Genomic DNA, 17753 nt, shown 5'->3' on the forward strand with positions numbered 1-17753 from the left:
AACACAAAAGTCAGGCTCCAACATCGACCACTCTAGCTGCACGACTACCCTATCCCCATGTAGGGTCCAGTTAGAGATATGAGGGACACGGACAGGCCCGCAGGTGATGGCATGTCACAGGCAGACAGCCACAGGCAGCCTTTGAGACCAGGTCCCATTCTTTGTGAATTATCCACAGCCATACACTGCCCACCCCTATGGACAAGTGACCAGGTCCTCCAAGCACCTTATAAACATTGTTTCACCACTTGTGACAGAAACAGAGAGCCCTGATACAGGGAACAGGGGCTGAGATAAGACTTCTGAGAATGGAAGTAGATGAGGACAACAGCCAGGTTATGTTCCCCTGTCACTGGGGTACACTCGGCCACTTACCCTGCCAGATGCGGCCACCATTGATGAGTACCTCCACGGGGAAGGTAGGGTGGACTGGCTGGTAGCTATGCAGCAGGAAGGCATAGCGGCCCAGGGTGGGCACATGGGTGGTGAAGACCACAGTGCCCTGTAGGAAAAGTCTCCAGTGAGTGGCCCGAGCGGGTAACGGCTGGTCCCACTGCTGCCTGGAGCATCTGTTATGGAGGAGAGGACCCAGAACCCCACCCTGTCCCATGCCCATCCCAGTGGAGGCTTCCAGCTGGCCTGAGCCCTCACCTGTGGGTGGCGCACTAAGGTGGGCTCTGCATTAGGGTCCACAACAGTCGGGGGCTGAGGTTGTGGTCCAGCTGGGGGTGCACCTGGTGTGAGCTCCTGTGACTGGGTCAGAGGGAGGTCGGGAGGCAGCGGCAAGACCTGGCAGTCCTTAAGGATGATGGGCTGCGGTGGCTTCGGGAAGCGGGAGGGCAGACAGGCAGCGCTGCGAAGTACCAGGAGTGAGTATGCCCCCGTGGCTAACAGGTCCCTGCTCTCCACCCCAGCCACTCCCAGCACCACTACCTGCTGGGGTTGAAGGTGCCGTGACTGCTCACGCAGAAGACCCGGGGCTCTACAAACTCTGTGCTGAACTCTTCCACAGGTACCAGGGTGACAGTGTGCTGTGGGCAGAAGGACGATGTGTTGCTGTCCCCTGGACAGCTGAGCACAGGAGATGCAGGGGACAGAGATGACTAATCACACAGTTTAGACCCCAGGAGTCCACTGAGCCTAGACTCAATTACTCCTGCCTTCTGCCTGGAGCCAGATTTGGATGCAGAATTGGTAACAGTTTCTAGGGCTTGTCCCCCAACCCTCAGGGTACCCCACGGATCTACTCTGTCTCCATCCACCCATCTCTGTCTTGAGCTCCTGCAGCCCAGAGGCCGAGAACAGGTCCAAATCTTCATAAGCCCCCTCTTGAGCAGTGAGCAGGGCCACACTGTGCAGCACCACACACAGCTCTCGGTCCCGGGAGGTCTGTTCTCTTCACAGATATTTAAAATATGCCGGAAGAAGCTGCTCTGGGGCGAGGTCTCAAGGGACTTTACCAGGAAGAAGTGAGCCTGCTCAGCTGTGAGCCGGATGCTGGCCTCAGAGTCCAGGTGGAAGGTGGCCAGGTGATGCTGGGTATCCCGAGCCAGACCCCGGCACAGGGAGCTGTGGGGAGGGATAGACTGTAAGTGGAAAGCCCTAGGCAGGGTCCTCCCATCAACCCTTTCCTATTCTAAGCTCACCTGTATGGACAGATATGGAGGTTGAGCATCCCTTGCTGGGGGCCTCTCTGAGGGCTGTGCACAGCCACATCCACGTCCTGGTGTGAATCCTCACTGACATATTCCACCACCAGAGCATATCGGCCTGGCCGAGGCACTGCCATCTCAAGCTGGATGTCCACCTGGGGGAGGGCAGGGTGACCAGAGGCCCACGGGCCTCATATTTCCCATAGCTGTCTAGTGCCCAGGGCATCTCCAAAGAGGAGGAGAGGGCCGATCCAGGTCATGGAGGAAACAGAAGAACACCCAGTGTCCACTGGAGACATCAGAAGCCACTCTGGACCACGCACGCCAGCTCCAAGATCCCACAACCTTGCCTTGCACCCACTCTACCATTGAGATAGGTCCCTCCTCCAGACCAAGGTCCACAGCACCCACCCATCTACAGGCCCTCAGATACCCACATCACTGCCAGCACAGGTCACCAGGGGTGGGTGCGAAGGGCTAAGCTGCTCTATGGGGCAGGGTCGGGGCAGGCTGTTGTCATGGCGACACAGGGCCTCAGTTCCAGCCGCTGAAGGGAAGCCATCCAGGGGTAGGTGAGCATGGAGGAGGCAGCTGGAGAATAGAGATTGAGGTCAGCACAGGTCATCCCAGGATCCAGCTCCAGCTCATCCCGTGGGACCTTACTTCTCTGTGGAGTGCAGGGCCGGGGTCCGATAGGTACAGGCCTCGGTTACTCGATGCTGTAGGAGAGCTGCCTCGTAGTAGGTACTTGGCAGTAGGACCACGTAATCCTGGGAGAGAGGGGAGGTGAGTACTAAGGCCCTGAGGCCCAGGGCCTGCCCCCACCCTGCTGTGGCCCTTGCCTCACCAAGAGTACACCTTCAGCCTCCACCAGCAATGTCCAGATGCCAGGGTTCAGCACAAAGGGCTCCCCAAAGCCCCTCTGCGGCACAGTGACAAAGGCAGGCTCTGTGCTGGGTGGGAAGGCCACTGGCTGGCTCTGCTCTGTGCCTGGGGTGGGGAGGGTAAGATGCCTGGGCTCAATCCTCAGCCGCCCCGCCCCCCAGGGCTGTACTTCCCCTGTACACCTCCATGGGGTGGAGGGCCAGGATGCAGATGACATGGTTGGGTCCACCACCTGCATGACTTGGGAGGTGGAGCATGGGGTGGAAAAGGGATGAGTGAGCAGACTCCACTCACAGTTGGTACAGCTGGAAAGCCTGCCCTCTTCACGCACAGAAACCCGCCCATTCACGCTCGTGGGTCCACGGTTGACATAGCGGAAGACCAGCCGAAAGAGGTCAGGGGAGGTCACGTTCAGCCTGGCCACGATCCTGGGCTGTGGTGGATGTGAGACAACAGGGTCACTTCTCTGGCCACTGCTGACCTGGATCTCATGATTCCTGCCAGGAGACCCAGCTGGTTCCATTTCTGTACCAAACCCCAGAAGAGGGCAGCATGGCCCACCTGGATAGGCGTCATGTGTGCGTAGCCTCTCCAGCTAAAGTTCTCAAACTCCAGGGGGTTGAAGCCAAAACGTACGGCACGGCCCTCAGGAGTGGCCGCCTCCTCCAGTTCCAGCCGCATGTGGTGCAGGTCCGGCAAGTAGTGGTCTTTCGCCGGCCTGCCATGGCGTAGGTGTCTGGGTGGGACAGGCACTGGCCCGCCATGGCCACCCAGATTTCCAAGGTGTAGATGAATACCCTGTGGGCTCCTGGCATGAACACATGGGTTCACCGTACATGCTGCCTCCCCAGCCCAGGCCCAGCCGGTGGAAGGTACTTACTCACTGCACGTGGGGCCCTGGGTGTTAGGGCGGCACCTGCAGGCACCTGTCCTTGGTTCACAGCCCTGGCCCAGGGCACCACCAACATCACACCGGCAGCCTGTGTTGGGAAAGAACAGGGTCAGAGGCTGCCTAGCTCCTAGCAGCCTCAGAGGTCCCTCTCACAACCCTCCAGGTTAGGCCTCACAGGCAGGTTTCTACCCACCCTTGATATAGAAACTAACATCAGCCCTTAGAGTCTTTTGGGGGGCCAAGGACAAGGGAACTGGGACGGATTACTGATGCCTGCTACAAACACAGCATGGAGCAAATGGTCATGTATCAGGACAGAGCTACCCCCAGCACAGAGCTGGCCAGGGGGCCAGTCAAACACCTGGCCGTCTTGCTGTTGCCAGGGTGAGACCCCTACCTACCTGACCCACTTGTACTTCCCTGGACGTCAGTCTCCCACCGACACAGCATAGACAAAGTCTGGAGGCAAGCGTGTGAGCACTTACTACGGCAGCCGAAGTAGTCAGCATGGTCCAGGCCGAAGAAGCCATCCTTGCAGGCTGCACAGGTCTGGCCACACACACGAGCCTTGCAGAAACACTGCCCATTGCCCTGGGGAGGAACCAGAAGCAAGACGTGGTGGGGCAGAGTCCTAACACCCTTGACTCTCAGACCCCAGCCCAATACCCAGACATTGACTCACCAACTGGCACTCAGTAACTCCACCCAGGGTGCCTCGTGGGTCACAGCTACAGCCTGGGGAGGGCAGAGTGGGAGTGAGAGCCCTGGGGGACAGGAGGGCCTCGGTCTACCCTTCAAACCCTTGACCATCCTCCTAGGGCAGACTCACGAGTGCAGCCTTCAGGGTTGCTGGGGCTCAGGTCCCAGTACCCAGGCTTACAACGGTCGCAGCTTGGCCCCTCCACGTGAGCTCGACATGTACAGGGAGCCTGTGCCTGAGAGAGGATAAAATTGTGGGACACAGTGGAGGTCCTTTCCAAAAAGCCCTCGAGTCCTGTCAAGGGACAGAAGAGGGTCAAAGCCCCTCACCTGTCCTTGCCCCATGCTTGGCAGCCACCCAGGATAAAATAAAGGACCAGCAGAGAGAGTAAATGGGCCCTGAGGTTCCACAGCAAACAAGCAGTAGGCAGGAAGCCGGGGCTCTCTGGGCTTCAGACCTTCAGCCTGGGCCAGGTCTCTGCCTAATCCGACACCAAGGGCAATCCCATGCTCACCTCAGGAAGGGCAGGATTGGCCGGGGCCAGACCAGCAGGATGACAAGATCCAGCTAGGGAGAGACAAACCAAGCTTTGATCACCCCTTAGTGACCGATCCCCAGGTCAGTGACTTCCCAGCCCCATTAGAACCCAAGTCCCTCCTGTAGTTGTAAACAGAAAAGAAAACATGAACCTCCTGTTCCAGCTACCATGGCAAGGGCACACATGCTCCTCCACACAAGTGCACACATGTAACATGCACACAGAGCAGTCACACAGTTAGCTGCATGAACATTCACAAAGCATGGGAACATACATAGCACGTGGAAACATCACACATCAACACAGCTATGAGCAACCTTAAAGACATGGATACAGCTACAGAGCACACAGTCCCTGGATGTACACACAAGTGGACCCCCATGAACAGTGCACAGATCACACACAGGGCTGCCCTCTGCTGCACCACGCCCAGCTCACCTTCGCAGTAGGGGAAGTTATAGGCCCCTGGCACACACATATCACAACGTAGTCCGGTCACTCGGGGCCGGCAGCTACACTGCCCCGTTGTAGGGTCACAGGTCGTATGCCAGGAACCATCGGCAGAGCAGTGGCAGGCTGTGGGGTGAGGTCAGTGGGTACAAGGCAGGCCTGAGAACTACCCGCCTCCCGTTCTCCCCGTGAACTTACGGACACAGCTGGGGAAGCCATGGAAGCCGGGGCTGCACTCCTGGCAAGTGGGGCCTGTGTAGCCAAGACGGCAGCGGCATGAACCACCCACTCCACAGTGTTGATCCAGGGACCCCCGAGGGTCACAGGCACAAGCTGTGGGCACAGAGGGTGGGGTTGGGGGGTCAGACCCTCATCCTGTGGGGATGACCTGACCCCTTCTTGCCCTAATTCTCTGCTCACCATGACAGTCAGGGTAACCATGGTAGCCTGGGAGGCAGCGGTCACAGTGAGGGCCATCAAACCCAGGTCGGCACTGGCAACGGCCAGCCTCATCGCAGCCTTCAGGCAGGGTCCCTGCAGGGCTGCAGCCACACACTGCAGAGTGGGATGAGTTACTGGGGATCCTGATGGGGGCAGGTTGTCCCTCAGGCACCCCAACCGCCTATGCCCACACGAAGGGACACCACTCACGCTGGCAGAGAGGGAAGTGGAAATAGCCAAGGGCGCAGTGATCACATCTGTCCCCCTCAAAGCCTGTGCGGCAGGTGCACTGGCCTGACTCTGGGTCACAGAGGCCATTGGCCACCCCAGGGCTGGAACACTGGCATGCTGCGAAGAGAGGACCAACTAACGTCAGCCAGTGCTGAGCTGGTGCACGGCACCTCCTGAGTGGATAAGGAGGGGACTGCACTCACACTGGCAGCTTGGGCCATAGAACCCGGGTGCGCAGAGCTCACAGTGGGTGCCCCGGAAGTTGGGTTTGCACACACAGCGTCCCAACCGCGGGTCCTTCCGGCAGGCATTGCCCTGGGTCCCCGCGGCGTTGCAGTCACAGTCTAGGAGGCAGGTGGGGACAGGAGGCTTAGACGTGGACAGAACCCAACCCTCCCCCTGAAAAACAGCTTCTCCACAAAGTCACATTCCTCCACATTTACACAGCACAAATTAGAATCTAAAAAAAGTAAAATTCCCAAAGTTGGTACTTTAGGAAAACGAGCTGCAAAATGAAAACATCTGGCTGGATGTGGTAGCACAGACCTTTAATCCCAACACTCAGGAGGAAGAGGCAGGCGGATCTCTGTGAGTTCGAGGCCAGCCTGGCCTACAGAGCAAGTTCCAGGACAGCCAGGGCTACAGAGAAACCCTGTCTCGAAACCCAACCCCCCAAAACCAGAAACACTGAGAAGGGGGCATCTGTCTCTGCACTAGGAGAGAGGTCTCCACTCAAGCCAAGAGAAGAATCTACTACTGTGCAGGTCGGCAATGGTCCAGCCAGCAGCTGTACACAGCCAGTGCACCAGTATGTTGTCGTATGTTAGGGAAACGACTTGGCACCTGGGCAAAAGGCCACCAAATATGCAAGTTTGGTAAGTCAGAGAGAGCCTTCTGACTTCTAGGAAAATACCCTGTGGAGTCACTGCTGTCTGGGCCTTTGTCGTAGCGTCTTTTGGAAGGAGGGCACGGTGGTCAGTTAATTCAATGCTCCATCTGTCTGTATAACGGGCTGTGAAAGGACATGTTTATGGGATTGCGGTGGGAGAAGACACAATCCCTAAACAGTGTGCGTGGTTCACTACAGTGTTTATAAGAATGAGTGCACACAGACACAGAGTTCAGGGTGCATGGAGAGGGTTATTTGCCTTTTGTGTTTGCCGATGCTGGCGATGGAACCTTTGTGAAAGCTAGGCAGGCTGTACCACTGAACTACAGCTATCGCCCCAAGAGGGCTGTTCCCAAGCACTGAGCTTCTGGAAGGGTTTCCAATGTGACTGTGCATTATTTTAAAAAATAAAAATTCAGGGCTGAAGGTATGGCTCAGCAGTTAGGAGCGCTGGCTGCTCTTGCGGAGGACTGAGTCCCAGCACCCACATGGTGGTTCAGAACTGTAACTCTAGGACCAGGCAGTCCAACACCTTTTTTTTCTGCCTCTATGGGCACCAGGCATGCACATGGTGCATAGACATATATGTAAAACACACATACACATGAAGTAAAAATTAATTTTAAAATTGAATAGACTAAATGAAAGGTGACTAAGATTAAAAAACAAAAACAGGGGGCTAGAGAGATGGCTCAGAGGTTAAGAGCACTGGCTGCTCTTCCAGAGGTCCTGAGTTCAATTCCCAGCAACCACATGGTGGCTCACAACCATCTGTAATGAGATCTGGTCCCCTCTTCTGGCATTCACCAAACATGCAGGCAGAACACTGTATACATAATAAATAAATAAATCTTAAAAAAAAAAAAAAAAAAAAAAAAAACAAAAAAAAACAAAAAAAAAAAAACCTGGTCCTTTGTGCACACTTCTTCCTGCTAACGACAGGGTACGTAGGTCCTGGTGACCTCAGGTTTTACTTACTCACAATCTGTCCAGCAGGCAACACTTGTTCTCTGGTGTCATTGTAGGGAAATGAGGACACAGCTGAGGGGTAAATATTACACACGTCAATCAGGTCTGCTGGGCAAGCTCTCTGGCTCCAGGACCAGAGACGACCCCAGGGCTCTGGGTCCTCCACCCTAACTCAGCCCTGAGATCCCCTCAGGCCGCAACCCTGGGCCTTTCCATCAACCCCCACCCCCAACTCCTAGCTGGTCCTCACGGTAGCAGTGTGGGAAACCGGCGTATCCCTCAGCACAGGCGGCACACTGCTCTCCTGTGAAGTTGGGCCTGCAGTAACAGCGGCCTGTTAAATCCTCACACGTCCCATCCGTGAAGTCTGACTCACAGTCACAGCCTAAGGAACAGTCAGAGACAAAGTCATGAAATGATGGGGAGTTATGGCCTCACCTCCTGGGGTGGGGAGGTCTGGGAGACTAAGACTCTCCCACCCTCAAACTCAGAGCCTCCATAGCTTAGGAACGCAGCTGAACTCACGGCGGCAGACATGGGGTGAGTCCAGTGGCTGGTCAGGGGCACGGTAGAAGCCAGGCAGGCAGCGTTCACAGTTGATGCCCGTGGTGTGGTGCTGGGGATACAGGGAACACGGAGCTCGCCAAGTCCAGGCATGTCCCCATTCCCATCACACAGGCCCACATACACCTGACCAGTTCTTGTTTGCCTAGCCTACCTGGCAATCGAGGCAGACGCCCCCACCCTGGTACACATTGTCCTGGTTCTGGCTGGCATTACGCCGGTCTACCTCAGGGTCATAATAACAGTCGTGGGCATGGCCATGGCAGTTGCAGGCTGTAGAATCAGGGCCAATAGTTAGCCTGTCCTCTGTGTCTCTGGAACTCCCAGACATAGTCCACGAGCCATGGGTGCTGGCAATGCACATACGCACAGGATACTCACACTGGCATTCATTGGCGCTATCGGTGGTAGCAGGCTTCCACGGCTGTTGGTTGAAGCCTGGACAGCATCGGTCACAAGAGCCTCCACATGTATTGTGTTGGCAGGCACACTGCAGCCTACAAAGGGACACAGAGGAGTTAGGACCCACCCGAGAGACAGAGGGCTGGAGACGAGGTGGGTGGCATGTGCTTGGGCATCACTGGCTTGCTGTGTGGGTCCAGGCTCCCTCCCCACAGTTCCCAGCTGTCATGCAGTAAGCTCTGGTCCAGACTCTCTCCCCCCACCCCAGTGGCTCTGCACACGGCTTAAGCCTCAGAGAATGGGCACATGAGAAAGAAAGGAGATGGGGGGGGGGGGGGGATTCCCTGTGTCAGCAGACAGGAGAGGGGATCTCAGTGATAGCCTTATGTGGAGGACTGGAGAAGGGTGTGTGTTGATGGTGGGGTAGGGCCTAGGAGCTTTAGCACAGGTGGAACCTTGGCCCTTCCAACACTGCCTGGCCCCAAAACCCTGATCCAGTTCTAAGGGAGGGACACATTGGTTCCCCATAGAGACCTGGATCTCACTCAGCCCGTGAAATCCTCATGTCAGCCAGACACCCCCATATATCTAGGGCATCTCCCCAGGGGCAAGTGGCCAAGAACTACTTCCTCTTTCCAAAGGCTGGAAGCTTGCCTGCTGTCCCAGTGGGCAATGGGACAGCTGGTTGGAGATGAGGACAAGGCTGGAACATCTGCTATGTATAAACCAACACCTCCTTGCATTCTACCAACGTGTGGCAGGGTCACAGCCAACCCACTTCCAAGGGGCAGCATGTGCATTTCCTAAGCAAAAAGTCAGAAGCCTATCTGTGCATACCAGAAATTCAGAGCCTCAAATCATCAGGCTCTACTCCCATTGATCTCCAACAGGGGCCCCCTGTGACCTTGGGAGTCAATCCTGCTGCCCCTCCCATCCCAAAGCAAAGCCTCATCCTCAGCAGAGGAGGAAGGAATGAACTACCTGTGGGTACAGATAAGCAGGCTATGTAGCCTAACCCCGCAGAGGAAGAGCTGAAGGTCTGGAGTGCGTGTCTCACTTTTGAGTGATCTGCATGGTTAAGGCACCCTGAGCTAATAAGGGAAGACATAGGTTTCAAGGGGTGTAAGGTTGGCCAACTGGTAAAATCCCTACAGATGCACCCTGAGGGCCTCTCCCCAGTCACAGACTGAGCCCCTGAGGAAGCCTTGCAAAGGAACAACAAAATGGGGGCAGGAGATGCCACGCAGCAGATTTGGGCCCAAGAACTCCATTTAATGGAACAATCTGGTCGACACTGCGAAAGACGGTTTCAGATAACTACAAACAAAGGAATCTAAAAATAGGCAGGTGTAAAAAATGACTGGTTAGAACTTCTAGAACTGAAAAAATGCAATTATGAAATTTAAAAAACCCAAGCCAAGCGCCAAGACTGGAGCTGGAGAGATGGCTCTGTGGTGAAGAGCATTGGCTGCTCTTCCAAGGCCAGGACTTGATTCCTAGTACCCACATTACGGCTCACAACCATCTGTAACTCCAGTTCCGGGGGATCCGACACCCTCTCCTGGGCTCCTCAAATACAAGGTACACATGTGGTTCACATACATACATGTGGGCAAAACATTCATACATAGAAAATTCTAAAAATGTTTTTAAAGGAAAAATAAAGGTTCTCAAAGGAATAGACAAACAACAGAAAGCCAACGGGAGACGCTCTGAGGGACTGAGGAAGCTCCTGGGAAGGCAGCTGAGGAGACAAATGGAAGACGTGAGCTGTTCTTGGACAGGAAGCAGTATGTTGTTCCCATACTCATCTGGTGGGAGCATAGAGAAGGACAGGGGGGCCATGGCCGCCCAATCTGCAAAGATACATGCGTTCTTAGATCTCAGAACCAGAGAGCAGAGGCCCAAGAAACACCCTCCACACTTCCAACTAGACCCACAGGGCACACAGAGGTCATGACAGCATGGGAAGAGCTCCAGTGGTAACAGCCCAAGGGACCCTGGACCCTGAGGAGTACCTAACGCTGGCCTAGGTAAAGAACTCCCTACAAAGGTCTGAAGGCAGTCAGCAAGCAAGCAAAACCAGCTATACTCCAGTTAGCAACCGTTTTCTTTTTTTTGGAGGGGGGGGTTCGAGACAGGGTTTCTCTGTGTAACCTTGGCTGTCCTGGAACTCTCTCTGTAGACCAGGCTGGCCTCGAACTCAAAAGAGATCCACCTGCCTCTGCCTCCCGAGTGCTGGGACTAAAGGCGTGTGCCACCACCACTGGCCAAGCAAATATCTTCTGAGGATGACTGGCAGTCACCTACTAAGAGGCCGAGAGGTGCTCTCCGGAAAAAAGGAAACAGAGTTCCAGGGAGGCAAGGGGCCATGAGAACAAGGGTCTGGTAACAAAAAGGGGTGCCCCAGACACGAGAGAGAACAAATGTCGGGAATAATGTGGGGCTGAGGACCAGGTCACATGGGGAGGTACCAGGGAATCTCTCCACATCCAGAATTGACTGAACCAGGCAAACCTGTGACAAAGTACAGGCTGCCAGGCCCTGTGGGACAGCCTATAATCACAGCTACTCTGGAGGCTGAGGCAGGAAGATTGAAGTCTGCCCCGACTACAGAGTGAGTTCAAGACAAGCCTGTGAAAGCAAAAAGCAGAGTGCTGGGATGAAGCTAGATGGTACAGCGTTGGCTCAGCAAGCACGAGACTTAAGCAGGGGTGGGGACAACACTGGAGGGACAGGACGAGGGAGTTAGGAAAATGGGCAGAGAAGACCCAGGGGAGGAGCAGAACGCCTCCCACTCTGGAGGTGAGTGATGAATGGGTGTAGAAAGAATGCACTGGCTGGTTTGAGAACATGGGCTGTGATGGAGCTGTGTGGTAATACTTTGTTGAAGTCTGGCTCGGGAAAATGCCAGCATACACCATTCCTCATGCCCCGAAGGGAGGGCTGGCCTCAGCTCAGGCCTGAGCATGTGAGACAGGCACAATGGTGAACTTCTCCCAGCAGGTAAGTACAGACCCGGAGCCTGAGGCACTGCTAATTGCCCTGGGAAATTAAATGCCAAGTGGGAGTACAGCTCCCTACAGCTGGGAAAGGATGGAGCCTGTTAGAAAACCAAATTAGCCTTAGAGGAAATGGTGCCTCCCCAGAAGACCAAGAATGCACCTGCCTGAGTTCTTCAGCTGGGGACACCATGCTTAAGGCCCATCAGCCACCTCTGGCCCTAACTACGTGAGCACTGGGCACATGAGATGCAAACACTTGCTGCTCCTGTCCTTGACCTTGGCCCTTAGTGGGGTAAAGGTCAAGGGTGAAAGCAGCAGAGAGTCTTTGTCCTGGGGGAGCAGGTTTGGGCTGCCTAGACAAATGGTACACATCCATCGAGGGATGCAGATGTGCGGCAAGGGGTCACGTCTATCATTGATGCCCATCCCAAATGCCCTGGGTCTAGGACCCCACCTCTGTGGAATTCAGGGCAAATTGCCACCCAAGACCAGGACACCCTGAGAGGTTCACACGGTACTGCCTCTTCTGACAGGAAAATGGAGACCCAGCATAGCAGCCGGTGCAGGTCCCATTGGGAAGCCAGAGCTGTGATAGGCAGGTAGGTAGATGAGGCCCAGAGTCTCACCTGAAAGGATCCGAGGGGTCCTTAGCGTCACAGACATCTGCGTGGCCATGACAGACACAGCGACCGCCAATGCTGATGTCTTTGATGCTGTAATAGTACTGTAGTGGAGGCCATGAATGTCAGGTGCCACCTTGATGGGGCCTTGTCACAGGCATGCCACCCCCACCCACCCACTCTCCAGAGCCTCCACAAGAAACTAGTTCTGCCACCCTCCCTTCAGCTCTCAACCACACCCACAGGCTCACCCGGCGGGTGACAGTGGGGTCCCGCAGCGCCTTGCCCATGAGATGGCCCAGTAGTGTGTTGGTTCGCAGGAACCGCAACCGGATGTTGGTGGCCTTGGTGAAGTCTCGAAGTAGAGGTGAATAAGAGAAGTTCATGGCCCCAGGGCGCCCATTCACCAAGGACACTACAATCTGTGGATGGCATGGCAGGTGAGGCCAAGCGGCCACAGGGACCCGCCACCCTCAGGCAAGCATAGCCGTGCACCCCCCACCTCGCCATTCTCCAGAGGCACTATTCGAGAGTACTCTGTGGTGCAGATGACATCGTCATCCTGTGTGATGCGCTCTAGTGTCCGAGGTCCAAATCGCTCCAAACAGTCCCTCTTGGAGGCTACAGGAAATGGATGAGAAGGTGAGGCCACTAGAAATATACCCACCCTGGATCCCAGCCTAGTAACCTGTGCTCCCCAAATTCTCTGAAACAGGACTGCTGTTCCATGTTCTACTGGCCAGCAGGAGTTATTGAAGAGAGAGCAAAACCCTGACTCAAGGCAGAGTCCTTGCCCCAGGCAGCCAAGCCAGGCTGGACTGCAGAGCCTTCCATAGCCCATTCCCAGGCCTCTCCCTGGGTCGTGCCAGAGAACACACATTCCTAAGCTTCTTCCCAGGCAGTCTTCAACCACCTCTCTCCCACTCTCAGCCAGGGAGTTTTGGGGGGGACGTGTCACCAGGCAGGCCCAATCAGAGCATCCCCACCCTGCCAACATGATCGGTCAGGGTGGCATGTGGCCAGGACAGCCCAGGACTCCAGCTTTCTTCTGCCACAGGCAGTAAAGCTGACAGGAAATAGGCCCACAGCTGCCAGGGCTGCTTTGTTACCATGGGAGCTGCCTGAGCTGAAGTCCATCTAGGGGGGCAATAAGATGGCCCAAAGATTCCTGGTATAGCAGCCATGTCCAGTGCTGGAAGTCAATAAGCTCCCGTGGACCCCGAGGTGGCGCTGGCAGCAATGAACCAAAAGAGGCCATCACACGGGCAAGGGTTGGCCTCAGAGGCCCTGAGGCAGCTACAGCCCCATTGCAGACTCCGCAGTCTTGCAGTTCAGGACACTCACAGGCAAAGAACTGCCACGGCTGATAAGTGTGGCCGAAGTCTGTGGACCGCTCCAGCACCCAGAGGTCAGGCCGAGGTGAGTTGGCAAACTTGATGAGCACATAGGCCACGTGGAACACCTGTGGGGACAAAGAGTGTGACGTCAGGTGCTGGGGACAAAGAGTGTGATGTCAGGTGCTGGGGACAAAGAGTGTGACGTCAGGTGCTGGGGACAAAGAGTGTGACGTCAGGTGCTGGGACAGAGTGTGACGTCAGGTGCTGGGGACAAAGAGTGTGACGTCAGGTGCTGGGACCGAGTGTGACGTCAGGTGCTGGGGACAAAGAGTGTGACATCAGGTGCTGGGGACAAAGAGTGTGATGTCAGGTGCTGGGACAGAGTGTGACGTCAGGTGCTGGGGACAAAGCGTGTGACGTCAGGTGCTGGGACAAAGAGTGTGACGTCAGGTACTGGGACAAAGAGTGTGACGTCAGGTGCTGGGACAAAGAGTGAGATGTCAGGTGCTGGGACAAAGAGTGTGATGTCAGGTGCTGGGGACAAAGAGTGTGACGTCAGGTGCTGGGGACAAAGAGTGTGACGTCAGGTGCTGGGACAGAGTGTGACGTCAGGTGCTGGGGACAAAGAGTGTGATGTCAGGTGCTGGGACAGAGTGTGACGTCAGGTGCTGGGACAAAGAGTGTGACGTCAGGTTCTGGGGACAAAGAGTGTGATGTCAGGTGCTGGGACAAAGAGTGTGACGTCAGGTGCTGGGGACAAAGAGTGTGACATCAGGTGCTGGGACAGAGTGTGACATCAGGTTCTGGGGACAAAGAGTGTGATGTCAGGTGCTCGGGACAAAGAGTGAGATGTCAGGTGCTGGGACAGAGTGTGACGTCAGGTTCTGGGGACAAAGAGTGTGATGTCAGGTGCTCGGGACAAAGAGTGAGATGTCAGGTGCTGGGACAGAGTGTGATGTCAGGTGCTGGGGACAAAGAGTGAGATGTCAGGTGCTGGGGACAAAGAGTGTGACGTCAGGTGCTGGGACAGAGTGTGACGTCAGGTGCTGGGGACAAAGAGTGTGACGTCAGGTGCTGGGGACAAAGAGTGTGACATCAGGTGCTGGGACAGAGTGTGACGTCAGGTGCTGGGGACAAAGAGTGTGACGTCAGGTGCTGGGGACAAAGGGTGTGATGTCAGGTGCTGGGGACAAAGAGTGTGACGTCAGGTGATGGCCCCTCCATGTATGTACCTTCCCACCCTCTCAGGTGTGAGGTACAGCAGGTGATGCAGGGGCAAAAGGACTGTGAGGAATTCTTCAGGTCTGAATATGAATTGTCTTCTCCGGGGTCATGTTTTGAATGCTGGAAGTGTGGAACCTTTAGGAGGTGGGGCCCAGCTGGAGGAAGTGGGTCACTAGGAGCCTAGACGACATAGTTCCTCCTGTCTGCTGTGACTTGAACAGCCTTTGCCAGCATGCTCCTATCACCATAAACTGAGTTGTTCTACCACAGCCTCCCTGCCAGGACAGACTGAAACCATAAGCCAAAATAAACCTTTGCTTCTTCGTTTCCATTAGGTGCTATAAGCACAGCAAAGCAAAAGTAACATAAAGAAATTTGATACCAAAGGAGTAGGGTCACTGCTGTCACTAAACCTAATCCCATGGTTCTCAGGCCTTTGGAACTGGTTCGAAGGAGGAATGTGGATGATGTGGGAAATGTAGATTAGAAAAGTCTAGAAGCTGGAAGAGGAGCTTACTGGGCCATGCTGATTAAGTGCGAAAGACCAGGACCCCAGTAGAAATATGGACGATGAGGTCAGAAGGAGATGACTCCGTGGATAAAGCACTTCCTACCCAACAACCTGAGTTTCATCCCCAGAACCTGACATAAAGGTGGAAGGAGAGGACTGACTCCACACTGTGTGTACCATGGCATGCATGTCTACACAAACACATACACACGCGCACAGATACATAATAATATGACATAATAACACACAACAATAGCCACATGATAAAGAAATGTGGACAGGGGCTGGAGAGATGGCTTAGCCATTAAGAGCACTAGCTTCTCTTCCAGAGAACTTAGTTTTGATTCCCAGCACACACATGGTAACTCACAAGTTTGTAACTCTAGTCCCAGGGGATTCAATGCCCTCTTCTGGCTTCCACAGGCACCAGGCATGTGGTGCATAGACATACATGCAGACAAAACACTCATACACATAAAGTAAAAATTTTTTAAATCTTTTTTTTTTTTTTTTTTTTAATGTGCAGCTGGGCAGTGGTGGTACACACCTTTAATCCCAGCACTTGGGAAGCAGAGACAGGTGGATCTCTGTGAGTTCGAGGCCAGCCTAGTCTAAAAATGAGTTCAGGACTGCCAGAGTGGTTACACAGAGAAACCCTGTCTCGAACAAACAAACACTGTGGACAACGAAGACTAGGTCCATGAAGTTTCAGACTGGAACAAGCATCCCGCAGGAAACCAGACTCGGGTCACTGTGTCACATTCTGTCAGGGAATATGTCTATCCTCTGTGCCCTAAAAATATGAGTGAGGCTAAACTCGAAAGTAATGGACTAATTAATTCTGTGGAGTAAATTTTAAGACAGCCTAGCATTCAGGCTGTGCCATAGTTACTGCTGGTTGCTTTTAGCCAGATTTACAATCAAAATCAGGAAGGAAAAACCAAGCAAAGATGTGAAAAATGCACAGTATGCCAGAAAGGTAGCTTGTTTAAATATAATTAAAGAGATTAGTAACTTTAATTAGAAGTTACATAATTAGCAGTTGGAAAAATAAGAAAGGTCCCTGAAGGCCTTTGATGAAGTGAGGTGACTCCACCAGGCTCTATGGTATGAAACTGCAAATTCTTCTGAAAGGCTTTATAAGGAACTCTGCTGCCGACCAGCAGAAGGCTAACTAGGGACACAACCTCACAGATTCAGGCCACTGTAGCTATGGTACAAGGGGCCCGTCTAGTGCTCAGGCTGGTGACAGAGCTTGACAAATCATCTAGATTTGATGGGGTACAGAATACAAGAGTTATGGAGTCATGAAGGCTTCTACCAAGATTTCCAAGAAAAGCCCGTCAGGAAACATGATGTGTAAAAGTCAGGTTCCAAATGAAGCCTAAGCTACAAAAACTCAAATATTAGTAATGCTGGGAACTTGGAAGAACTGCAAAGAAACGCTATGGGCACCAAGTGGCATTGACCCCAGAGAAGCCATGTGGCCAGCAAACCATTTGGATGGAGCCACCTGCCTGGTAGAGCTCACATGATGCCACCACGTGCCTTAAATGTTGAGCATACAGGATTTAATATCTCTCCTTTTGCTTGGTCCCTTTCCTTTCTTTTAGAATGGTAACGTCACAGGACACAGTGATGCACACCTTTAATCCCAGCACTTGGGAGGTGAGGAGGGACAGGCGGATACTGTGGATATCGCTCTATATAAATAAAATGCTGATTGGCCAGTAGCCAGGCAGGAAGTATAGGCGGGACAAGCAGAGAAGAGAATTCTGGGAACAGGAAGGCTGAGTCAGGAGACGCTGCCAGCCGCTGCCATGAGTACCAACCTGTAAGATACTGGTAAGCCACGAGCCATGTGGCAAGGTATAGATTATAGAAATGGGCTAATTTAAGATGTAAGAACTAGATAGCTAGAAGCCTGAGGCAATAGGCCAAACAGTTTAAATAATATAAGAGTGTGTGTGTTTATTTTATAAGTGGGCTGCGGAACTGCCAGGGCTTGGCGGGAGCTGGAAAGAAACTCTCCAGCTACAGGCGAATCTCTGTGAATTCAAGACCAGCTTGGTCTACAGAGTGAGTTCCAGTACAGTCAGGGCTATATAGTGAGACCTTGTCTCAAAAAAAAAAAAAAAAAAAAAAAAAAAAACCAAAATAAATAAATTTAAAAGAGGAATGGTGTGGGTGGTGGTGGCACACGCCTTTAATCCCAGCACTTAGGAGGCAGAGCCATGTGGATCTCTGAGTTCGAGGCCAGCCTGGTCTACAGAGCAAGATCCAGGACAGGCACCAAAACTACACAGAGAAACCCTGTCTTGAAAACCAAAATAAATAAATAAAGGAATGGTAATGTCATTTTATATTGGAAATAACGTCTCAGTCTTACAGACATTAAGAGTCTAGCCTGGTCTACAGAGCTAGTTCAGGACAGGCTCCAAAG

General features: G+C 53.7%; 1 protein-coding gene across 1 annotated transcript in view; it reads right to left on the reverse strand.

Annotated features, from left to right (window-relative positions):
• Lama5 (laminin subunit alpha 5) overlaps positions 1-17753 on the reverse strand; it is a 49115-nt gene that overhangs the window by 17841 nt on the left and 13521 nt on the right. The window contains 29 exon segments of the mRNA XM_052725419.1: positions 376-502; positions 652-853; positions 934-1031; positions 1461-1569; positions 1647-1807; positions 2090-2243; positions 2316-2422; positions 2500-2642; positions 2832-2970; positions 3099-3255; positions 3418-3517; positions 3915-4020; positions 4112-4164; positions 4259-4364; positions 4644-4696; positions 5106-5243; positions 5316-5450; positions 5538-5672; positions 5769-5906; positions 5993-6133; positions 7657-7719; positions 7898-8032; positions 8173-8263; positions 8366-8484; positions 8593-8708; positions 12245-12342; positions 12490-12660; positions 12741-12859; positions 13583-13700. Of these exon segments, the coding sequence (XP_052581379.1) occupies positions 376-502; positions 652-853; positions 934-1031; positions 1461-1569; positions 1647-1807; positions 2090-2243; positions 2316-2422; positions 2500-2642; positions 2832-2970; positions 3099-3255; positions 3418-3517; positions 3915-4020; positions 4112-4164; positions 4259-4364; positions 4644-4696; positions 5106-5243; positions 5316-5450; positions 5538-5672; positions 5769-5906; positions 5993-6133; positions 7657-7719; positions 7898-8032; positions 8173-8263; positions 8366-8484; positions 8593-8708; positions 12245-12342; positions 12490-12660; positions 12741-12859; positions 13583-13700 (3532 nt within the window).

The sequence above is a fragment of the Peromyscus californicus genome, unplaced genomic scaffold (genome assembly GCF_007827085.1).
Source record: "Peromyscus californicus insignis strain IS unplaced genomic scaffold, ASM782708v3 Scaffold_7__1_contigs__length_154581171, whole genome shotgun sequence".
Lineage (NCBI taxonomy): Eukaryota > Metazoa > Chordata > Mammalia > Rodentia > Cricetidae > Peromyscus > Peromyscus californicus.